The 24,873-nt window shown below is 48.3% G+C and overlaps 1 protein-coding gene across 3 annotated transcripts in view; it reads right to left on the reverse strand.

Moving 5' to 3' along the window:
* Window positions 1–8,395: 8,395 nt before the first annotated feature.
* Window positions 8,396–24,873, reverse strand: part of PLCH1 (phospholipase C eta 1) — a 53,001-nt gene continuing 36,523 nt past the window's right edge. The window contains exons 9-24 of one of the 3 annotated variants that reach the window (XM_079315101.1): window positions 24,247–24,367; window positions 23,270–23,441; window positions 21,660–21,767; window positions 20,944–21,105; window positions 19,809–19,880; window positions 17,246–17,337; window positions 16,502–16,599; window positions 15,684–15,863; window positions 15,484–15,591; window positions 14,871–14,995; window positions 14,375–14,459; window positions 13,753–13,899; window positions 13,290–13,369; window positions 12,045–12,104; window positions 11,221–11,581; window positions 8,396–10,451 (exon numbers count right to left, since the gene is read on the reverse strand). In XM_079315101.1, coding sequence (XP_079171227.1) covers window positions 8,398–10,451; window positions 11,221–11,581; window positions 12,045–12,104; window positions 13,290–13,369; window positions 13,753–13,899; window positions 14,375–14,459; window positions 14,871–14,995; window positions 15,484–15,591; window positions 15,684–15,863; window positions 16,502–16,599; window positions 17,246–17,337; window positions 19,809–19,880; window positions 20,944–21,105; window positions 21,660–21,767; window positions 23,270–23,441; window positions 24,247–24,367 — 4,025 coding nt within the window. In that variant the 3' untranslated portion in view covers window positions 8,396–8,397. Of the gene's footprint in view, window positions 10,452–11,220; window positions 11,582–12,044; window positions 12,105–13,289; window positions 13,370–13,752; window positions 13,900–14,374; window positions 14,460–14,870; window positions 14,996–15,483; window positions 15,592–15,683; window positions 15,864–16,501; window positions 16,603–17,245; window positions 17,338–19,808; window positions 19,881–20,943; window positions 21,106–21,659; window positions 21,768–23,269; window positions 23,442–24,246; window positions 24,368–24,873 lie in introns of all 3 variants that reach the window. The other 2 variants (XM_079315100.1, XM_079315099.1) reach the window with 2 other exon arrangements.

Here is a 24,873-nt window from a genome sequence, read left to right on the forward strand (position 1 = left end):
GATGTGTGGTGCAGTAGAAGACACTTTGCTGCAGAATCCCATTTCCTGGTGGCACAGGGAAGGGAGCTCCATCCCCAGCCTGGGTCAGGCAGCTGCTGGACAGGGGGAGCCAAGGACAAGGAGCAGGAACCCATGGGCTGTCCCTAAGGGATGGCTTTATTGCTGTTTCACAGAACTATCTGCTCCACAGCCAGGAAATGCTCCCTCCTCAGTTTATTCTCTCCATGGGGGAAGGCAGGGCTGCTGGAGGTGAGAGCTCCTGCTGGGACTGGCCCAGGGCAGCTCAGCCCCTCAGGGATGTGCCCTGGACACTGAAATCACTGACTCCAGCTCCTGAGGGGCCTCAGACACAGACAGCAGTGAAACTGAGCTCCTACTGTGAAACACAGAAATAAAACTCCAAACACTCTTCTCTGCTGCCATTTCCCAAGATTAAACACACTGCAATGCAATAAAGCAAATGCTGAGGAAATAAATTCTGCTGTCTGAACTCCAGTGTAAGGAGCTAAGGGTGACAACAACGTGGATCATCTCACAAAACTAAGGATCATGTGTACATTTAGCAAAATAATTAGCTGAAGATGCAGGAATGCTGAACAAAGTCAGGCTTCACCACATGGATCCATCAGAGCTCCTGCCCTCAAGCTGGACCTGGCACAAGGCAATCCTGCCACAGTAGGGACAAATAATCATGGGAAGCCAGGTGACAGAACTTTTCTATCCCTATCCACAGTTCACAGATTCAAACATATATGAATAATGAGATATTTTCCATTGTATTCTTCCACCTCCTAAATTTCTGTCATTTCCAGGTACAGGTCTTCTATTTTTTGTTTTCTAGAGAAGGAAGAGATCTGCAGTACCTGCTCATCTTCTTGGCATATATCCATGTCCAGGGGCTGTGGGAGAGCAGCTTTGGTTACCTTTTGTTTTCAAATGCACGTTTATCCCAGTGAACTTTAATTTGAAGTGTAATATTCCTCATGTGCCACTCTGATCCTCTGTCCCAGTTCCCTGAAAGCAAAAGGATTTGACAAGGGGCCAGAAGAGGCAGCAATGTCTGAGTTCAGCTGCACCTCGAGAGCTCCTGCTTTGCTTTAGGAAGCTCCTGGTCTCCATGGCTACAGAGGAATTGAAAAATAATCATCAAATGTTACCTTAAATGCTCCCACCCTGCTCAGGATGCCCTGCAGTGACAGCCCAGTGGAGCATGATTCCACACCCTGCCCCTCCTGCCCACACCTGGGTGAGGATGAGCAAGAGATCAGTTCCCCAGGGTGGAGGGACACTGACTTGACATGTGCCACCAAGAACTCACTCATCTCTGGCTCCTAAAGATGCTGACTGCTTCTGTAGATGATCTTTGTTTTCCTACTACCTCTGCTGGTCAACAGGTGTAGTGAGTCTTGACAACATAATAAACTCACCAGTGAGAAGTGACATTCAGCAGTGAAAAGTGACATATGCCAGGGAGGACACATGGAGAGGCCACAAGGGCAGCCCAGTGACAACAAATAAAACCATTTTTTTGCCTGTAGCACGAAATAGCAAAAAAAAAAAAAAAAAAAAAAAAAAAAAAAAGGAAAAAAAGGAAAGGGGAAACCACACAGGAGAAATGGAGGAGAAAAATTCCAGACAAATTGTGACCCCAGAGAATATGCAACTTCTTCAATATGACTTCATTCTTACAAGCCTGGCACCCCTAAGTATCTCCAAATAGGTTTATTAAACACACTGAGGTTCAGCCTGTCCCCTGGAGACCCAAGGATCCATTTCAGCCTGCAGGAGCTGCCAGTTACTCAGGCACTGGCAGCAATAACACACAAGCACAAGGCAGCAGGGTGGCACCACAGCTGGGACAAATCTGCTCTGCAGACACTCAGGGTCCCTGGGACAGTGACAGAACCCAGGTGTGCAGTCCCAGAGCTGAGCCACCCTCAGTGTCTGAGTGATTAATTAAACTTTAACGAGTGTCTGGCTGGCAGCTCTTTAGTTCTTGTGCCCAGCTTCAGGCAGGTGTTTGTGTGCCCCAGGGGGCCAAGTCAAACCCAAGGGGTTTCTGTCAAATCCTTCCCCACTCTGCTGCCATCCCTGTTCCATCCCTGTTCCATCCCTGTTCCATCCCTGTTCCATCCCTGTTCCATCCCAGGTGTGCCAGGCCCAGAATCCAGCAGAGAGGCTGCAGCTGCTGAATGGACAATGATCTGCAGAGATTCCCAGCTTTTGCCAAACAAAGCTCTGTGTGCAATTCTGGGCAGCTCAGGAGCTGCCTGGATGGAAAAGCCTTTGGCAGGAGCGTCAGATCCATGTCAGATGGGCAGCCCTGGGCCCCCTCAGCCCCTGAGCTTACCCATCATATTATGGATTGGTCTTGGCAAGGTCTCTGGCCATCTCTGGTCCCTTTTTCTTCTTTATTTCTTTAAGCTTAAGAAAAGGTTGCTGCCAATGCATTCAGCAAAGCCCTGTCAGCCAGTCTGCCTTGCTGTGAAATATTAGCAAACAAGCACTGATGGTAACACAGCCAAGTTTAACAAGATCTCCACTTATTATCCTGTCAATTTTGGTGGGAGAATATGGCATTGCTGTCAGATCCATCTGCTCAGTGCACAGCCTGTGCATGGAAATCACCTCGTCTCACACATGGGGAATATTGGGGAGAAATCTGAAAGTAAAAGTGAAAGATGAATTAAAGAGCTGTTAATAAATAGTGAGAACTCAATTAAGATAATTGACCATCTGAGAGCAGCCAGGGTTTGTTCTGGTGTGGAGGGGGTTGAAATTCTGTCTGTCTGGCCCCACAAACAGGATTTGTTGCAGCCTGCACAGAAGAAGTGTTTTCCACAGCTTGAATCACCACAAAGTGATAGGGACAGGATCAGAGCATGGCTGAGAAAAGCCATGGAAGGAAGGCCTCTAAAAAGGTAACTATATAAGAAAAAAAAGATCATTGCTGGTGTAGTTGGAGTATCTTTCTTGGAAGAAATGGAAATGGAATGCAAAAAACTAACAAATGCTAGAGAAGCTCCAAGGGACAAATATCTATCCCTAATAACATTCCATTATTGTTTATCCTGTTCCATCTAAGAAGTTGAAGGAAAGTTGCTGGGCAAGAGAACAGCTGGTGGAAATCTGGATATCACATTCCAGCTCTCAGCAATCAATCAGTAATGGTTTGACTAACTCTAAAACCATTTCAGTAAAAAATGAACAGAAATACATTCAGCAACTGCAGCCTCTGGCCTGTGGAGCCTGGGAAGGCTTTGCTGGATCAGCACCACAGGACTGCTAACTGCCCACATTTCACTTGGTAAAATATGGAAACTATGGGATGTATGACCAACAACTCCAAATTCTGGTCTAATTTAGACTGTTACATACCTCACACAAAACACATGGAGTTACTGTGTTTAAAGCTTCCCATCACAGCACACAGGTCCCTGCTGTGTGAATTCCTGCTGCTCAGCTTTCAGCATCTCCATCATGTGCAGCAGGAGCTGCTGCCAAAACCATCCCAGAGAGAGGAAGCATCTCCTCTGGCTCTGGACTGAATCTCTGCACCATCCCCAGCACAGACCTGCAGCAGAGCAGGGCCTGCTGATGGAGGAGCCTGAGTTACTGGCTGGACAAACACCTCCTTTGAGTCAAAACAAGAGTTTTTCTGCAAGGAAATCAAAGGGACAGTTCCTGGACATGTGGATCAGCCCTTTTCCCTCAGTCCTGCTGCAAGGCTGGCTCAGCTCTGTGCCTGCAGAGGGGCCAGAGGAGCTGCTGAGGATTTATCTTCCCAATTAAAAACTGCACTGATTGCTAAATCTTGGCTTCTGTCATGAAAGCACATGTTGGCTTCAGGAAATGCCAAAAGATGAAATCCTCTGCAGTTTTCTCTCTCAGTTTGGGTGGGGAAGGATCCCACTGCAACCAGGGCTGCATGGCCCCAGTGTTCCTACAGCTCCACACTGCAGCTCCAACTCTCAATTAGCTTCAGAGAGCTAATGAGCACCCAATTAAGAGCAGTCTCACACCCTGTGCACACAGCCAGAGCCACGAGCAGCTCCTCCAGATGCCAAATCCTTCCAGGGGTTTAAGCCATAGCAGAAAAATGAGGCTCAGGCCCATGTCACTACTGTTATTTAAATTAATTAAAGCAGCACATGCACTCTCACCCTTTAAAAAGGCCAGGCATATTCTAAATATTTAACAGCATAGTCCCAAAACAAAATAAATACAAGTACATTAATTACCATCTTGCTTACTCAGCATCACCTCTGTCTGTAAATCAGATATGAAGCAGTACAAGAAGCCTGGCACGTGCTTTAAACCAAATTTCCACCTCTGGTGCTTTGAAACAGCCTTAGATGGGCCAAGTGTGGACAAGCAGACAAGAAACAGACCCCACTCCAGCACACATCTGGGGAAATGCACCCACATTTAGACTCACTTGTGTTCCCTCATCCTGCTGAACTCTGCACTGCAAGAGGATCCTCTTGGATGCAGCTGAATTTTCATGTCACTGAAAAAAAAAAATATTACCAGCCCTGGAAATAAGAAAGTCAAATTAACATGACTTGCAGCACTCTGCAACTCTCCATGTTCTGTTCTCTGAGCAGTGTTCATTTGCAGAACTCCACTGAATTTAAAAGTATCACTTTAGACAAACACATCTTTAACTGAAATAAGATTTTGACTATAAATGTTCAAGATGTGAAGCACTAAATTAAAGAATCCACTTTAAAGAGCTTGTAAGTTAAATGAGTGCTTGAAAACCCAGCACAAATTAATCATCTGCTTCCAGACATCTGTTTTCCTTAAGAATGTGCTTCCTTAAGTCTATTACTCCTTGAAATGGGATCCCATCAATAGTGTCTGCCTGCTGTGGTGGCCTGCAGCCTCCCCAGCTGTGCTTCAGTTACCCAGCCCATCAATGCCTTAGAACAGGGAGAGCTCCAGGGATTCACTGTCCCACCCTGCCCCAGCTTTGGGCTGTCACACAGCAGTTCCCAGCCCTGGTGTCACTGTGTGCACAGCTGCACCCCCTGTGCTGGGATTACAGCAGAGAATAGAGGCCTTTGGAAAAGTGGTTTGAACAGAAAGGAACTATTTCTGTGTCATGATGAAGTCTGACATGAAGTTCATGTTTCTTTTAAATGCACCCACCAGGAGGAATGGGATTTATCTTTATTTGCAAGTGTCCAGCCAGGCAATCAGTGAAATTTGGGCTGTTCAGAAGCTCAAACTCCCTTTTCAGCCTCCTTCCCTGTGTTTTCACTGCACACACACAGAACCAGAGCAGCACACCCAGGTGGCTCCAGCTGCAGGGAGGCTGCAGAGCTGCTCAGCTGCAGCTGCAGCCTCCAAACCCTGCAGGGGCTGCAGCAGTGACAGGGCAGGGACAAGGCTGTGCCCATTAACCCCCAGCATTCCCAAAGCTAGGACTGACAAAGCCCTGCACCAGCTGCTTCTACACACACAATTTCACCTCAACTAGGCCAGCAGGCACTGTTTATTTTAATTTCTTTCTGTCTCAACCAACACAAGACTTTAAAAGATAATCTCTGGTAGAAATTCAATTTATTTCTCCTCCTGCATGTCTAAGCAGATCTGTAATCAGTGTAAACACTGTGCCACTGTCTCCTGTGTGACTGAGGGTCCTGCACATGATTTTCCCTGCTGCAACAAGGAACAGCATTAAAATCTTATCAAAACAAATCCAAATCAGCATCAGTCCAAAGAACAAAATTGACCCAACATGCTCCTGGGTGAAAATGTGGCTGTTCTTTCACGAAATCTTTTATTCTTACATACCTTAATCTTATATAAGACGTGAATGGGAAACTCAGGAGAAAGCCCTCCTAGCAAAGTGTCAGAACAGGGGCTCCTTGTGCCAGGAGTGGGGGATGTGGAATGGCTCCCTAGCACCTGAAACATTCTGTACAACTGTTTAAAGCAGGGGCAGTTGACATTCCAGTAAACAATCATTTAAATGGAACTGCAAATTCTTTATGGCTTTGGATTTGAAAATATATGATTTCTCAAAAGTAATATTCCAAACCCATCTGTTCTCTGCAGATTCTTGAACAGTTTAATTTATGCCTTCTTTCATGAATTAGCAAAGCAATTTAAGCCTGCTCACCCAGGATGTGAGCCACCAGCCTTTTCTAGGCTAAAGTGATTGTTTATTCTGCCTTGGTCCAGATTCTGCAGCAGAAGTCTTCACTAGATGGATTTCCAACAAGCTGCAGCCTGGTTCAGACAGTTTAATTAACTTTGGGAGAGTTGAATGAATTGAATGGCCTTCTAGATGTCTGAAGTGCAGATTGCTGTCTGTCCCACCCATATGTCTAAAGCCCCTGGCTCTGTGTAATGCTGCTTGGGATCCACACACCAGATGTTCCCAGTTTAAAGGCTGAGCTCTGGAAGTGCTGAGTTCCTACCTCAGTGTCCTGTCAGCTCATGATCCAGGGCACACAGCTGGAGCAGGAGGCATTTGCAGCTTTCCCAGTGTCCCATTCCCACAGAGTTTGGAGTTTCTGCACTGAACATGTTGGATTTTCTGGGACCCCAATCACAGTGACACCAACATTTCTGACCCAGTGTCCCAGAGCAGCTTGGGGCTGCTGTCACCAGCACTCACCAGTAGCAGCACATCAGCTGGGCAGGGAGGATGGGCAGTGTGGCTCAGGAATCCCAGGACACTCCATGGCAGGGACATCCCCACAGGAGCAGCTGCATGGGCACAGGCACATTTGTGTGGATTCCACTCCATGAGAGAAAATGAAGCTTGTTCATTTAAACTAAAAACTGAAGAAATATTATATATATTTTCTGTATAAACTGGCTGATGTGTATTTGGCTTCAGCTGCACTACAGAAACCCTGCCCTGCTCCATTAGCCAAATGTCACTGTCACACAAAGAACTGTCCCCATCTGGATTAACATCTAAAATTAAGAGAAGAGTGTAAGAGATTATGTGATAAAACACTGCTGCAATAATCTATCCTGACCTCCTGCAAGCACCATACAATTTTTCTAAATTCATTCCAATTAAAGCAAGTTTTTTCACCTCCTGCAGTGGAGATCTCATTTGCTTCCTCAACAGGCACTGTTGCTACACCTCAGTCACACCTCCCAAACTGCATCCTGGCTGTGAGACAGAAATCCAGCTCCAAAGCTTAAGGGATTCAACCAGTGTTTGGTTCTGTTCCTCCATGGGAAAATGCTTTTTGTTTAGAAAATCTATCTTCTCTCCCAAGTGATAACACAGCCCCTCTCCTGTGTTGGAGCCTGAGTGGAACAGTCAGACAGACTCAGATGTGGCTCCTGAGCCAGCAGGGAGCCCAGAGCTCAGCTGTCACCTCCAGCCAAGAGCCACCCTGTGAAATGAAGATTCTTCCCTCCTTGCATCTCCTGTGGAGACTGATGTGTGCAGTCACTAACTGCTGCTGGACTCAGCACCAATCTATCTGGATAAATACCTTTGTCAGAGAACATGTAACCAAGTGCTTAAAAATCTATTTTAATGATGTTTTCAAGAATAATAATACTCTGCATTACAAAAGAAAGAGGTAAAAGGTACGTCTTTGACATATCAGAAAAACTTACAGCAAAGGCAAAGAGTATCTTCCAACCAAAATAAAGCTATGATGTTCCCTACAGGGAAACTTTAGGTGTCTGAGATTCCTTCACACGATTCACTTTCAGCCTTCATAGAAAAAGGTGAACAGCCAAAACAGTCACTCTACCATGTCAGTTTGAATATTCCACTGTCGACAATACAGCAATAAAATTACAAATATACAGAAAATGGATCTGCTGTACCAAAGCTATTCACACAACCAACAGCAAAAATACATAACGAAATAAGCAGAAAAGAAGTGTTTTCATTCCTCAAAGCAGAATTACTCCCACGTTCCACTCAGTCCCAAATCACAGTAACCAAAAAGGAAGACAACTGTTGACATACTTTGTAGAGAGGGCAGAAGACAAATCTACACAGGACTCACAAATCTGGACTAACCCTAATTCTACAAAGCATTTGCTGTAGATTCACAGTTCATACATGAAAACATGTAAAATTCATAGTAACAATCCACAACAAAGTGATGCCAATGAAGGGTCGCTGCCTGCTGGGCAGAAGGAGCCCCAGTCCAGCATTCCAGACACCAGAGTGCTTTGGAGAACCCTCACAGAAGGCCAGAAGTGATCACCAGAGTGTTTTTCCAAGCAGGAGCACAAGACACAAGGCAAGCAGGGCTGCCGTGGGTGCAGTGTGAGCTCTGGAGTGCAGCAATAAGAGAGAAGGCTGCAAACGCCCGCGGGGTGCGGCACAGCCCCTCAAACCCAGCCCGAGCCAGGGCTGCGCCGGGCAATGCTCGGTGCCGGCGCCGGGCGGGCCGGGACTCAGAGCCGCAGCAGGAAATAGATCTCGGGCTGCTCGGGGGCTGCGGGCGGCGGCTCCCCCCAGCCCAGCTGCAGGGCGGAGCAGCCCTCGGGCGCCCCGCGGCGCTCCCCGGCGCAGCCCTGCAGGTAGCGGCCGATGCAGGAGCCGGTGGAGTGCCGGTTGGGGCCGCGCGCCCCGGCCTTGCTGCGCAGCGCCGGCGCCGGCCCGCCCGCCGCCTCCTGCCGCTCCCGGGCGCGGCTGGCGATGTTGCGCACGCGGCTCTGGCTGCGGGAGGACAGCTTCCTCAGCAGGGCCCGCGGGCAGCCCTGCTCCGCCTGCGGCTCGCCGCTCTCCTCCTGCTCCAGGGACAGCAGCCGCCGCAGCTGCTCCGTCAGCGCGTCCGGCGAGTGCGGCCTCGCGCCCTGCGCCGCCCTGTCCCTCAGGCCCGACGACATGAAGCTCCTGCTGATGTACTGATACTTACTCTCGAAGTTGCAGGAAATGTCCTCCGAGGTCAGGTCTCCCAGGCTCTTGGACTTGCAGGGGCTGCTGTGCTGGATGGCCGGGTGTGGGGGGAACGGGAGCAGGGGGGCACAGACTGCAGCCCTGTGCTGCTCCGAGTGCTGCTGCCACAGACCCCTGGCACTGTCACACACGGGCACAGGGAGCTGCTGCTGCTGCCACAGACCCCTGGCACTGTCACACACGGGCACAGGGAGCTGCTGCTGCTGCCACAGACCCCTGGCACTGTCACACACGGGCACAGGGAGCTGCCCCCCTGCAGCCCTGCAGCTCGGGGAGCAGTGCTGGGCAGCAGTGCAGGGCGCAGCAGTGCAGCTGCTCCCCGAGGTCCTGTCCCCAGCGTGCCCAGGCTCCTGCTGCTGCCTCAGGCTCTGAGGAGAAGCCAGCTGGCCCAAGTCCTCCTGTCTGTACTCACAGGTGGTCACCAGGAGCTCCTGGCAGTCCCCATCCACCTCCAGCAGGCTGCTGCTGTCCCAGTGCTCCCCTGGGCCCAGCGCCTCCTCAAAGATGAGGCTGTTGGAACCCAAAGAACTGGCAGACTCGGGAGCTTCCCAGCTTGGTCCAGATTTTGTAGCACAATTCCTTTTGGGATTTGCATTTAGCAAAGAGAGGGATGAAGAACAAGAAGAGCCAGGCAAATTACTTTGCAGACTATTTAATCTATTCTTGCAGACCAGTTCTCTGTGGTTCTTGCATTCAGAAGCTGCAGGTGCCTCGTGGATAATTGTGCACGTGGAACACTCTGCATCCTCCAGGCTGGAGAGCACGGCTGTGTCCGGAGTGGAGATTAAAGGGCATTTGTTGGATTTTGTGGGAGTGAAGTTGTGCCTGCAGGGGCTGCTCAGGTCTGCAGCAAACAGCTGTGGGAGTGCAGCCCCCAGCCTGGGGGTGTGGCTGCTGCTGCCAGGGGGGCTGGAGACAGGGGCAAGGGCAGTTTGGTCATCTGTGCCATCGAGCTGCCCGATGAGAGCGGACACAGCGCTGTCCAGCTCACCCTCAGTCGAGAGAGACACTTCATCAATGAGGTGAGAAATGTCACTGTCCTGCAGGGCCCCTGTGGAGTGACAGTCAGGGCCCTCAGAGCACACGGCAGGAGAAGGGGAAAGAGGTGCTGCAGTGCTTTTCTTCGTGTCGTATTTGTGATTCTCTGCTTGTACTTTCTGAGAAAGAGAAGTCCCCATGACACTGATTTTGCCTTCCTTAGATCCTTTTGTGTCATCTTCCTTTTTACTGTTTGCACAGGTTTTGTGGTGTGATTTTTCTGTGGGAAGTTCAGAGTCAGAGTCTTGCATGAGGGGGATAGTTCCATCAGAAAGATTATTCTCCTGGTAGTCCACAAGGTGGTTTGCTTGAGCTACACCATTTGCAAAAACCAAATGTTCAGGTTGCTCCTGTGGATGTGGTACTAAAGAGTCAACTGTAGAATCCCTCTGGTCATTCTCCTTCTTGAACTGAGATGCTGAATTTGAAGCATTTGCCTTTTGCTCGGAACGTGGAAAAACCAATTCTTTCAAGCTTGTTTCCTTCTCATTTGTATTGTCATCACTGTTGGCTAAATTAAATGAGAAACATATTAGTGGCACGCAAGACTCTGCCCTGTCTATCAACAGCTATTTTGTCTTTGACAGAAAAATGGAGAACGCAAAACTAGGTACAGTTGTGACAGAACTTAACCATGGGGTTGGGCAGGTTTAGTACAAATTATCTGAGTGACATGAATAAATGGAAAAATACAACTGCAGGCACTTCATTGAAATTTCCTTGGGATGTCTATTACATCAAGCAGGTGATGTAATATTTGTTGTAAGTAATGTTAATGAGGTACCACATCATAGCTTGCACGTGGCATTACCTTCAGCTGTGTTCCTAGTCACATTTGTACTATAAAGAAGCGTGGCAATAAAGACAGAACAAAACAGCTCTGTTAAAACACACAACACTTGAAAACAAGATGCATGCTCAAGCTGAGTCCAAAGCATCGAGTAGATGGACTCCAGACTGCTTTATACATGTGGTTACTGCCAAGTGTTACAGTACAAGGATTTCATTCGGATCTTCTACCAGCAAGCAGCATTCACAGGGGCAAGGGTTTGAATTCCCCAAAAAACACGTATTGGATGTTTTTTCCACCAATCCTCTTGTCTTTCTATGCCAAATCTGAGCTCTGTGACTCACTCTTGGAGATTTAATGAAGCAGGGACCATAGAAGTAAACTTGGCATAACAGATACCTCTTGTAATGCTTGTTAGAAATCAGGTACTCTCGGAAGAAGCAAGGGGAGCCCTGACCATTCACCAAAAGCGATTCTGGAAGCATCTTACCAGATGTGCTCTCCTCTTCCTTGGCCTCCTGGGCGGTGTCCTGTGCGGGGCAGGGCAGTCCTACCATCAGGAACCTGTCCACGGGCATGGAGGCAGGGCGCGCCTGCAGGGTGCGCCTGGGGCGCCGCAGCACGGCCTGCCTGTCGCTCAGGCCGGCTGGCTCCGAGGCGCTGTCCCTGATGTCAGCAGCCTCCAGGAAGCCCATCTTGCTCTTCTTCCTGCCCTTGGCGGGGGCGCTGGCCGTGCGCCGCAGGATGCGCTCGCCGATGGAGCGTTTGCGCGCGTGCTGCGCGCCGGGCTCGGCGCTGCCCGCCTTGGGCGCCTTGGAGAACAGCCCTCGGAGCCCCATCAGCTGCTTGCTCTGCAGGGACAGCAACACACAGCCTGGCCTGAGCCCACGCTGCCCCCGGGCCAGGGAGCAGCTCTCAGGGCGCTTAGGAGCCATCAACACAAAGTTCAGAAGGCAGCAAAGCGAAAATTCACACCACGCCACGCACAGCTACCGTGAGCAAGGAGCTCCCAGCACAGCTCTCCACGGATTCATGCATGCCTGCCTCTCTCCTCATTAGGATGGCAGCCTGCCACAGTTACCAGAGACTTTGCTCAGCCTCCTAATGGGAGCTGACAGGGCTCTAGGAAATGCTCAGCAGTGACAGCTGCACATTAACGTGGAGTTTTCTATGCATGGGCTGCATCAAAGCAATATTCAGATGTTTCAGAGCCTGCATGGAGAATGGTTCCAGTTTGGCAGTTGCAGATCATGCGATTGGGAACCACTGGAAAGTCTGCCCAGCAAGTGCAAAGTGCATGCTCATGAGCTCTACCTTTGTGGCTCCTAGAAAGTGCATTATTGTGTAACTGGGATTGAGGATTAAAGGGCTCCACTGAAAGGCAAAAAGAAATGCAAATCCATTTGGCTAATGCTTTCAAGACTGCCACACAAGCAAATAAGGTATCAGTACATCAGCTGTGAATAGAACCACTCCACAGGAAACCATTTAAAACTATTTCTTGATTTAACACACGTCCCCCAGGAAGTGAGCAGTTCTCCTCTCTCAGGGATGCAAACCCAGCCTGTGAGAAACAGCAGTGCAGCCCCACCATTCATTCAGAGCAGCAGCAGGTGAGCACACCCAGGGACAGGGACTGAATCCTGCTCCTCTTGCCTCCCCTTGGAGTTACACTCTGCTGGTTTTCTTGAGCATATCTGTTTTTACAAGGGCATCAGCCAGACAGGTCCCTGCAAACCATCCCCAAGGGATGTGATTTCACAGATGTGCCCAGATGTGCACATACACTGATCCCATCCTGTGATCTGCTGGGATCAGCGAGGAGAAAGCAAGTGGAGCTGGGAGGATCTGGACAAGTGCAAATCTCAGCCCTGGGCCCTTCTCTCTGCTGTTCTCTCTCTGTTCCCCTGAGCTTTCTGTGGGTGCTGCACAACTTTGGGTTTGTGAGAACATTGTCTGCATCCTCTCAGAAGGCACAAAGAGTGAGGGCTGAGTGTCCTCTGCAACCTCAAACCTCACAAAGCTAAGGTTTTTGTGTTTATCTTCATTTCTGAAATCACTGCAAAGGTGCTATTTTACTTTAGCATCATGCTGAACATGGCCTTAATTTCTTGGTGCTGCTTATCTCCACATGGACACAGCTAAGGAAGGCAGCTGAAAACACAGGAAAAGCATTGTGTTTTCACTTTCACTTTAAAAACATTCTAAAATTGGCACACTTGCACAAAGGCAAAATCAATTAGCTGCTAAGAATAGATTGTCAAATACAATGTTTTGGTGCAGCCATAGTTCTGAAGATCTACTTCCAAAATAAGATCAGTTTAGCACACTGAAGAAATGTACCTCGACAAGATAATTGTTAGGTGCTAACAATGAGAATATCTGCAAGTGTGTGCACAGCAAGAGGTGAGTCATGGTATGGTGGAGTTTCCTTGCTGATCTCCTGCAAGGAAACCTCCCCCAGACCCTGAGCCTCCGGGGCATTCCAACACAAATCCTGGCAGGTTCTGGGGTACATTTAAATTCAGAAAGAGGATGTAAATTTCCAGCTGTACCTACCTTTCCATAGGTCTCATTAATGATTATATGAACAAAGATGGAAGCTTCTGTCAGTCCTTCTAAATAGACGTGGCGATAGCCTGGGGAAACAGAAACAGAAATATTTCCCCACAAAGCACCACCAAGAACCAGCAGTCTGCATTTTATGCCCAGCTAGCAATGACTGTCTGTAAAAGTGATGTGTGCACAGGAAGCCACCTGGTGCCTTTAGCAAACTTCTCTGGTGTCCTCACAGGTTTTCTGACCCCAGTACAAATTGCACCCGAGTTATAAAAAACACACCAGCAGTAATTTCCTAAAGCACAGAGAAGCAAACTCCTGTGAGGAATGGTGCATAAAGCACCCTAAGAGAACAGAAGAGCTGTCCAAGGCCCACATGAAGTCATACACATTTTTAACATCTATCACCTCATGCCTCCTTGGGTGTGAGGTGGACTCCCATCCCAGCAGAGCAGGCACTCACCAGGCACGAGGCTGCTGAAGGCCACAGTTCTCTGCCCCACAAAGTCCCTGCCAATGGGGTCGTGGTCCCAGACCAGGAAACGCACCAGGGCCATCTCAGGCATGTGGATGGTGAAGGTGAGGGTCTCCTCCCAGACAGGATTAAACCCTGCAGCACAAACAGGACAGCCTTGGGGAGACAAAGCCAGTGCTTGCCTCAGTTGCCAAGAGGCACAGGACACAAGCAGCAGTGACAGTGCCATCATGCCAGTCATTACATGTGACAGACCTGCCTCTAGGACTGCTGTAAAACAAAATGGGTCTGCATGGGAGCTGGCAGGGATACCCAGGCAAGCACTGAGATGGATACAGATATAGAGACAGACAGATTTGGAATTGCTGGGTAAAGGACAGTAAAGAACAATTCTGTTAAAAGACAATGTGGGGAACTCCTGCCCTTCACCTCGAACTTGTCTCCACACCAGAAATTCTGTCTGGGAAGCAGAAATAATTTGTTAAAATACAATCATTTGATTTCATCAGATAAAACACTTTGCAATTTAGAAAGCAATAACAGACACTGATTCATTTATAATTATTTAATATTTTACTCTAAGAAGAAGAAATCACTTAGATTATCTTACCATTGTCATCCACCACCCTGGTCTGATCCTTACAGCAGTCAACAGGTAACCCAATAATCTCCACCTCAACAAAGGGATCTATTATCTGTTTTTCAAAAACACAGTATTTTAAAACACAGTATTTTAAGAGCAAGCCTACAAATGAAGGTGAATTTAAAAAAAATAATGGAGAGAGTTGATTTAAATTCATATGAGAATTCAAACCCCTTTGATTGACATGAATTTTCAAGCAGCACTATCATGGGAATTGGCTCCATGAAATCCATGTTGATGTATGGTTTGCATCAAGAGCTATGGACAGCTGTGACTAATTTTCATAAAAGTCACCCTTTAAAATACAAAACAAATCAGTTCTTACACATCACAAGTACAGGCTGGGGGAAGGGTAGTATTTAGTGACCAAAAGCTTGACAATATCTGAAATGTACTGGTGTATCTGAATAAGGAGAAGGTTTGAGTCACACACTGCAGGAGCTCCCCTGGAAGAGCATCTCACCTCTCCTCTGTCCCCCAGCATTGAGTCTGGGGGCTTGGGCAGCTGCTGCCCACTGATGATCTTCAGAATCAGCTGCTTCTTAGGACTGGCAGGAAGTGGATCAGAGGAGTAGGGGTTGAATGTGCCTGAAAGATGGAAAGAATCAGAGTGTAAGGAAAAAGATACACAGAATAATCATCACCCTCAAGACACAGACAGACTAATTCAGTCAGAAATGAGAAACTGAGTTTGGAGCTGCTCAGTAATTTTAAATTTCTCCTCTTTCTTACAGCCTTTTCTGAGTGGAGCAGCCCTTGTTGATGTGATTCCAAGGCAGAGCTGGACTGAGCCCTGGATACTTGCCTCTGGGCCAGTGTAAAGCTTGTTCTACTTTCCTGCAGCTGGTCATCCTAGGACCCTTTTATTTTTTATACACATGCAAATAAGGCAAAAACCTCAAAATATACATATATCAGTAAGAGATTGCACCACAGTGGTGCAAGTCTAGGAGCTGTGAGTGCATGGAAATATGAAAGATTCTTTATTTGTTTGCACTTTCCTTCCCTGTGCCTTCACTGTGAAGGACACTGTGAGAGGCCTGGCAGGTACAGTGATAACTACCCTGGAACCTTACCTTTGCACATCTGCTGAGGTTTCAGCACATAACCACAGTTGCCATTTACCCTGAATTTTGCTTCATTTAACTGCATCACACGTCCCTCAGACTGGTAGTTCAGGGCCACTGAAAGAGAGAAGCCAGGTGTCATTAATAAAGATAACATTTCTTGGCACACCCACACCAGAAGGGAAGGAGGTGTTTCATGCAGCTCCTACCTAGCTGGCAGCCCACATTCCAGTAGGGAACAGGGTTGAAGTTGCTGGAGTCGATCCGGTAGGCTGAGGGATAGACCCTGGTCAGCTGCCTCTGGTTGTAAAGCATGAACTGCTCAGCCTTCTGCTGCACTGCCTGGTGGGCTCTGTTCTCACTGAAGGACAGCACATTCCCTGTGGAGCCTGTGTGCCAGGGTACAGCCAACAGACAGGTGACAAACAGTCCCAGGCTTTGCCCCGTGCCACACTCACAGCACACTCAGCCCCATTCTCTCACCAGTGACAAGGGACATGCCAGCCCTGTGCCACACTCACAGCACACTCAGCCCCATTCTCTCACCAGTGACAAGGGACATGCCAGCCCCGTGCCACACTCACAGCACACTCAGCCCCATTCTCTCACCAGTGACAAGGGACATGCCAGCCCCGTGCCACACTCACAGCACACTCAGCCCCATTCTCTCACCAGTGACAAGGGACATGCCAGCCCTGTGCCACACTCACAGCACACTCAGCCCCATTCTCTCACCAGTGACAAGGGACATGCCAGCCCTGTGCCACACTCACAGCACACTCAGCCCCATTCTCTCACCAGTGACAAGGGACATGCCAGCCCTGTGCCACACTCACAGCACACTCAGCCCCATTCTCTCACCAGTGACAAGGGACATGCCAGCCCTGTGCCACACTCACAGCACACTCAGCCCCATTCTCTCATGAGTGACAAGGGACATGCCAGCCCTTTGCCACACTCACAGCACACTCAGCCCCATTCTCTCACCAGTGACAAGGGACATGCCAGCCCCATGCCAGCCCCATACCATCATCCACGAGGTCCTGGGCAGCCACAGAGTTGGTGTACACCACCAGGTCAGACAGGGCCCGGCACAGCTTCACCGTCTTCCTGCGGCGGGCGAGCCTGCAGGCACAGCAAACCAGGGCCACTTGCAGGGCTGAAGGTGCATTCCAACCCCCCTTGCTGCTCTTTCCAACCCCCCCTGCTGTTCTTTCCAATCCCACTTGCTGTTCTTTTCAATAACAAGGAAATGAAGAATTGTGAGCAGGGAACCTTGGGTGGCAAACCTCCTTGGAGAAGGTTCTGTGATGACTGCTCCTCCCTACATCCACAGCCCATCCACACAAACACAATTTTCATTTAAAACATAATGAAATAGCTGTACCATGGCTATTCTAGACAAAACCACGGTGCATTTCACTGACAGCAGACACATTCTCAGTGGCACTTCTTTGATTGCTTTTTTTTCCATTCTCAGATGCAATAAAGTTGCCTGGCTGTGATGCACCTTTACCCTGCACAGAGTGCTCTGAGCACTGTTTGCAGCAGGTGAAATAGAGCCTGGCATCCCATGAGCAGTGGAGCTGTCACACTTCTCTGCAGTTGCAGGGTAATTGCTGCTTGCAGCCTGTGACAGGTGACACAGCCAAAACAGGAGCTCACAGCAAAGCCACAGGTGTCAGGTGTGACAGACGTGACAGGGACACCCAGCACAGTGGCACTGGTGGCACTGAGCAGCCCTGCCTTTACCTGAGGGGCTGCAGCTCACCTGTGGGGCTGCCCCAGCTCCTTGGCAGGAGGGTGCTGCTGGCTCTCCTCGTCGTCCGAGGCGCTGGGGGCTTTGGCTGCCTTTGCAGCTCTCTGTGGGGAGAGCAGGGTCAGTCAGGGGGCTCCAGACCCCCCGTGCTGGGCAGCAGGGGCAGCTGGGTCTGCAGGGACAGAAGGGACCCCTGGGGCTGGCCCAGCAGAGATTCCCTGCTGTGGGGAAGGAAAGAGCACAGAGCACACTGCACCCCATGGCAGGGATTCCAGCTGTGGCTGTGAGCAGCTGTGTGCTGTCAGCCTGGCTGTCTCAGGGCATTATTTCTGTGTGCTGGCCAGCCCTCAGTGTTATTTCTGTGTGCTGCCAGCCCAGCCAGCCCTCAGGGTATTATTTCTGCCATGGGTATGTCCAGCACAGGCCACTCTGTGCTCTGCACCTGCCCAGCACCAGAGGCCAACACTGCTCCCCTGGCTGCAGGGCACTGCTCCTGCTGAAATCCCAGAGGATTGTGTCAGATCTAACAAGCAGCATCACACAGCAGGGTATAAATATACAGTGCACTGCTTCTGCCCACTTGTGCTTCCCCCCAGTTTAGAAAATTAAACATATTCATAAGTGAATGTGTGAAGAGAGTCTGGGCAAAATGTTCAAACATCATCTTCCTGCTCCATTTTGAGCCACATACAAATACTCAAGTGATTCTAAATCATTACACTACAAAGAAAACAGCTATGACAAAAAAAAGATTAAAACCTCAAAATCTCCTTTTTTCATAGGCACCTGTGATTTAACAGTTTCCAATTACAATGCTACATCTTTTGTAATGCTAAACACAGCTTCAGGTGAGAGTTATTTAATTCCCTTCCCATCAAGAGGTAATTAATGTAACTGAGAGCTCCTTATCCTTTTGCACATGGCTCACTGAGCAGAGATTTCTTTCCTCCTGTCATGCACTGTACTGGACATAATTTCTGTGTTTGGTGCTGACATGAGGTATATTGGAAATCATTTGCATGGTTCACTCTGCACTGAGCATGCTCCATGCAGTTAACTTTCAGGAGCTGCCAGTTTTAGTGTCTTTGTACCTCCCCTGGTAGTTTTTAAAGAGTTTATTCATTTGGTACAAGAGCTGGCTGAAAATGTCATGTGTCAATATTGTTGGGTTGGTTTCTGAATCTGCAAAAATATCAATAGTAACCAGACTTCCCAGGCAACCCTGCAGCTGGAAAGGCACCAGGGGGCAGTTACAGGATGTCTGTGTTGCCTCAGTCTACAATATAATCACTATGTAAAAAAAATTTTTAAAATCTATATATACCCTTATTTTTTTCAGCAGAGATTAAATGAATGGGCTTTCCAACCTGCTACATCCATTAGGATAACTAGCTGAAGTAATTAAATTATTGACAGACTTTCCAGCCCTCAGCATAAGCAGCAGATTGCAGTGGCTGACGTTTGCCTGTGACATTCCCAGGCTTGTGTGGCCAGCAGCAAGCACAGGGTGCCAAGGGCAGAGCCACTCTCAGGGATGAGGGGGGAACCTGCACTGAGCTGGAGGTGCTGAAGGAAACATGAACACTTCCAATGAGGTAAGCTTGGAGCTGAAGTGTAAATATGAATCTGCTTAGGGAGTTTTTGATGGCTCCTAGCTGGTTTCAGGGCAGATGGGCTGGTGGCTGATTAAGTTCTTTAAAATGCCTCTTAATCATACAAAACTGCTCAGATTATCAGTCCCAAAGCTGAGTGCAGCCCTCCCCATGGAGAGGGCAGAGTGAGGCAGGCTGGGGCAGGGGGCTGCTGGTGGCACAGGGACAGGGCTGTGGAGCTGCCTCTGTGCCCAGCCACCCCTGCAGCTCCCAGGGCTCAGCAGGAAGGGAGCTGGCAGCTGCAGCAGCTCTTGGAGGCTGGAAATCCAAGGCTCAGAGCCCCTGGAGTGTGGCAACAGGGGAGGCAGATGACAGGAGCACTTTTGTCAGGATGGGGATGGGAGGAAACGTGGGCACTGTCCCTTGTGGGGGCTGCTCCATGCCCAGCTGTGAAATGAGAGCTCTCAGCTCCTGCCTGGGCCAGTGGAGACACCACTGAGGAGCAGCAGAGCAGAGAATCCAACCCAGCAGCTGCACAAACACAACCAGGACATGAAAAGCAGGAGGAGATGAGGAAGAGCAGATCTGCACAGAGCAGGAGCCCAGATTCAGCCCCTGGGAGCAGGGACAGTCCCAGCACAGCCCTGCACAGAGTGAGACAAAACTGGGCCCTGAATGAACCAGGCACTGTCAGCTCTGTGGCAAACAAGATATGCCCAGACATTTATTTATGCTGCTCTTCTGCTGCTGCAAGTTTGATCAGAAAATCAGCAATTCCTCAGGATGAGTAAAAATGATATTTTAGCCACATGAGAAGGTTTTGTTCATCTCAAAGGTTCTCAGTCTTCTAAACAGAATTAAGACACCAAGTGCAATCACACAGGCTCCCTCCTCACTGTCCCCATGCCCACCACACTTGTCTGGAGCAGTAAAACATTGCCAGTCCTACAACAGCAACCTCAGCTCTCATTTATTTCACTCACCTTGTGTTTGCCAAAGTTGCCCATTAATGATCGACCGTGAGACTTTTTTCCACCTTCTTTTGTGTCCAGGTTCTGTGCAGAAAAAGTGCAATAAAAAGTGTAACTGAATCCCTTCAGAAATGTCTTTAAAGAGTCTGCTAGAGTCTCCAAAAGGCAGCATTTCAACCTCATAGAAGTCCTTGTATGCCACCCTGATTCTTTATTAGGAAAGTAAAATTATTGCAACTGAGACAATGTGAGTTAAAGTCTGATCTGTGAACAAATTGAAATCCAAAATCTCATTACAGGACTTTTCTAATTTCTTTGTACACTTGATAGTTTAGAATCCTCTAACTGTAAAGAAAAATATTAACATTAGCACTCAAGACAACAACAAACCATGCAGAAAAAGCAGTCTAGCAAAACCAGGCAAGAAACAACAAACCAAGACATCTGAGTGTTCTTGAAAGCAGCCACAAAGGAAAAGGGGAGAGGAAAAAGAATCTCCCAGCAAATAAATGTGCACTTTTCATAGGCAGCCTGCAGGCTGAGTTCCTCATTCCCAGCCATGCCCCCAGACATCAGCTGGATAACTGCTGGCAGCATCTCGCTCCTTCTGTCAGGAACACACAGCCCTTCATCTTCTGAAGAGCAAAACAAAACTGAAGAATATTCCCCCAGCATTTCAGCTGGGTGAGTATTTCAGTGAACTCCAGCTATTCCCTGCTCAGTGCTGAGCTGGAGTCACTTTGGGCTTTCATGATGATGAGGGCACTGGGGGCCCAGCAAAATCAATAAGCTGTGTTCAGAGATTTGCTCAGAGCTCAGGCTGGAAGTCTCTGCAACATGTAGAAAGAATTTTTAGCAGATTTTTACTCCTTTTAATAGTAATTATTTGGGAAAAATCAAAGGCAGATCAGCAATGAAGGAAAATAAATTACCAGTAAAAAAAACAGGAAAACACCCCAACTGATCCCTTTCTGGTCCATCAATTACACAGTAACTCCCAGAAAAGAGCTCTGTGACACTGGCACCACAAAATTCACTCTGTTTTTAATGTCCCTGGAATTTGCATCCAGCTCCTCAGTTCTTGGCTCTCTCATGTGATTCAGAGTGAGACACAGTGCACTGGGCAGGGAAGGGAGAGCCCACATACCTGCCTGAGGTTCACACTGAAGCTCTGGTGGGTTGCCTTCAGCAGGGCTCTCACAGTGAAGCTGTCAGGATCCTCTTTGTCCCTGATTTGGGATTCTTTCAGCAGAGATTCCAGTTTTGTTCGAATGAAAGATTCCACCTGGTGCTGTGTTGCACCATTGCTCTGAAAGACCCAGGACACCCAGTTCAAGTAGTGCTCATGTCCATCCCCCCTCACACAGTGCTCCCATTTCCTTCCCTCTGCAGAAAAAGGCTCCTTGCATAATCCTGCCTTTCTGCCCGTGGCTTTCACTGCCATTTCCCTTCTCCTTTTCCCCCCAGTCCTCCCAGCTCAGCTCACAGTCCCCCCACAGATCCCCCAGGAGCTGCCCATGGGCTCTCTCTGCCTCACAGCTGTCACAAGCCCCACCTTCTCTTTCAGAAGAGCATGAATCCCCAGCTAATGCACTTACAGACACCCTAAGCATTAGATTCCTGCTCCAAACAGTTAAAAAAGGAAGCAATTCCTGTTAACAGTCATCCAGACTATACACTCAAACCAATCTCTTACATAAGGCACTTAAAATAAAAATGAACCCTATAGAACAGCATGAACCTGACACAGGAATTAAAAACTTAGGAATGGAAAACTCTGCTAACAACTGTAAGTAGGACATGGAGTGTGCATGTAAGAAATGCAGAGCTGTCACACTCTGGGAACTGACTGTGTGCACATACAAAGCAGGGCTTTAACTTGCAGTCATCCTCAATTTCATCAGCACTGTCCTCTTCTGAAACTTCTCCTTCCTCAGCATCTTCTCCAAGGCTGTAGGGCAACTTCTTGCCCTAAAATGAGGAAAAAACAGCCTCAATAAATGTGGTCAGTGTTAGTGTACCCAGTCTGCTCCTCTTGCTTTACCATCTGCTCCTAAATGAATCCCCTCCTAAACCTCTGTGATATGGCTTCTGTGCACAGAAATGTTCTCAGCCTACCTGCTTCATCAGTGGCAGACAGGAATGACACTCACATTTCTGCAGAAATGCAGAGGATTGGTTTTTAGCTATATTTTGAAAATAATAATGCTGCTGCTCATGGCTGGGTCAAATTCACTCCATGCTGGTACCTTTACACTGACTTAAATCCCTGAGTGTTATTAGAATGACTCTTTAGATACACTACAGGATGAAAATTATGCCATTATCTGAAATGGTTTGGCTAGTGAATCAATACTGCCTTTCAAAAAAAAATAAAATAAAATAAAATAAATAAAAAAAAAAGAGCACAAAACAATAGCAAGAAGATGAGAGTCTGGCTTGCTTCTCAACAAGGGACTGATTCTTAAATCTGATTTTATCTTTTCCAATAGAGCTGCCTAAACTGAGCAGGAGATGGGAGACAGGGCTTTGTGCAGGGATCCTGTGATGCTCAAGATAGAATTTCTCATTCTGCAAACAGCTCAGCTCCACAGCAGTCTGCACCCACAGGGCTGCAGCAGTGAGAGCTGGAGGATCACACTGAAATTACAACCTCAGATGTGCTGAAAAGCCAGCTCAGAACCCAGGTAAGAACCCAGAGCAGCCAGCCCCTGCTGCCTGTAGTGCAGGGCCATGGGATTCTCCCAGGAGAGAGGTTCCACATGATTTCCTGTGGATCCCTCAAACACCAGCCCCAGGTTCTGTTTGCACAGCTCATTAACCAGCAGCCACCCCAGAAAACTGATGCAGTGAAATGCAAAATCACAGCTGAGCACTCCAAGGGCTCCTAATTGAGGGTCAGCTCTGCACTGTGCACTGCAGCATGTTCAAACTAACATCAGACAAACTGGGAACCCCTGCAGCCAGCCTGATACCAAGGACAGAGGGAAAGCCAGAGTATCCTGAGACTCCACACAGAAATAATTGCCCCCCCCGTGTCCAGGTAAATTAGACAATCCAACAGGGCAGAACTCCATTAATCATCCTCCCAAAGGCCTGCCTTGTGCTTCCTGCCTGTTCTATCCATGCTGGCCTTTGGAATTCCTTTCACAGCAAATCTGTTTGGAGTGAGAGGCTCACACAATTAATCCTGCACAGAGCACCAACCCCAGGGCCTCCTCCAGCTGCTCCTGAGCTGCTCTTCTCCCATAAACACAGATGAACCATGAACAGAGTTCCATCCTGTGAGCTGGGTGAGGGGAAAGGCAGGGAATCCTCACTTTTCTATCACTCCAAAGTACTTGGTGCAAGGAAGGGCTGTCAGAAAATGTTTAGATGCTGAAGGGATATGAACTGGTCCTTCAAAGAAAATCTACAATAAATATCACAGGCTGACTTTTGTTGCATTCTGAACATGCCCAGCAGCAAGTTACCTTCACTAGGATTTTCCCTTTTAGATCCTGAGGGCTGGGAAGCTGTCTGGGATCTTCAATGTTCACAGATGACAAGTCCAGTTTGTCACCAAATATCTCCTTCAGGTACTGGGCAATCTTCTTTTGCTGTTGAATGCTGCAGTGGTTTTCAATGGACAGGATCACTGGAAACCTGGAAACAAAGCCCAGACACTGTCACAGCTGCACTCTTACCACCCCACCCATCAAAGGAACAGCTGAGTTCTTCCACAAATTTGCCCCACTGTTTTCTAAACTCTTGAAAACCAGCTTCTTTAGTTTTGAAAGTATTACCTTGAAATTTCTCATCAATAACACCAAACTTTTGGGCTTGGTTGGTTTTTTTCCTACACATCTATTCTTGGGTGCTTTTTCTTTTTAAATAAAGAAAAGGAAGCATTTTCCTTTTATTTTCCTTAAACTACTCAAAAATCTCTACACCCACTCATCATTTGAGACTGTTCTTTGCAAATATATATATGGTAAAGTCCACAGTTTTCATAATAAACTGTTATGAAGCACCATGGCAAATGAAACAGATTCAGAACACTATCCCACACCTCAGTATTTCCTCACTCTACACATGACAGCTTTTCAATTTTTCTGCTGAAATAAAGTATTTTCAGCAGTAAGAGAACATCACAGTATTGATTTTTCAGGAGAATTTCCCTGTGGATGTGAGTGGGAAGTTCTGTTGAAGACAATCAGCAGTGTCAGACTGCCCAAAGCCTTACTGAGTTTAAGAACACAGAAGGTTCAACTTAGGCAGAACTCTGTCCCTCAGCTGATGGCAAAAGCTGGTGCTGCTGAACAATGAACACAACAAGGGCAATAAACAGGGGAACAGAATCAACCCTGATGAGTTTGAAGGAATCTCTGCACTTCCTGGGCTTGATGGTTTTGCAGTGTGGGGTTAACCACAGAAAACAGGAGTTTTTCAAAGCTGGCTCCACACTCACTCGTTTTTGATGAAGGCATATTTATTGATGGTTTCTGCCACATCCCGGAAGAGGATTTTGGAGGTCAGGGTGTAGCCATGGTGCACCACTGGCTCCCCATCTGGGCCATCCCAGCAGTCCACTGTGAAGAGCAGAGAAGCCCCACATTGAGATGCCCCCAGTCTCATCATCCCTGTGCTCCTGCTGCCAGCAGAGCTCACTGCTCAGCCCTGCAGGGGCCAACAGGGCTCACTCCCCTCTGGCACCTCTCACTGCATCTGCTCCCACCTGCCAGCTGAGCTCACACTAACAGGACAGACTTTTCCTAGGTCAGATGACAATTCTGCATCCTACCACTCTTTCCTTCCCTTGTATTAATTGGATGATATTTAGAACCCATTCCAACCCCAGCCTTTCTGTGATTCTCTGATGCCTCGAGGGGATCATTCCCAACACAAAAATCCACTTTGGGGTGGTCACAAAGTGCTGCAGTGCCTGAGCCAGCCCAGCATGGCTGCTGGGAGAGTGTTCCTGCCCTTGTGCAGCTCCAGTGTGTGAGGGGCCTGCCCTGCAGGGATGTCCCTTGAATGGGAGGTGATTTGCTGATCTCAACCCTCCTGCAAAGATGCTCCTTAGGTTGGCACATCT

The sequence above is a fragment of the Erithacus rubecula genome (genome assembly GCF_903797595.1).
Source record: "Erithacus rubecula genome assembly, chromosome: 11".
In the NCBI taxonomy this organism is placed as follows: domain Eukaryota; kingdom Metazoa; phylum Chordata; class Aves; order Passeriformes; family Muscicapidae; genus Erithacus; species Erithacus rubecula.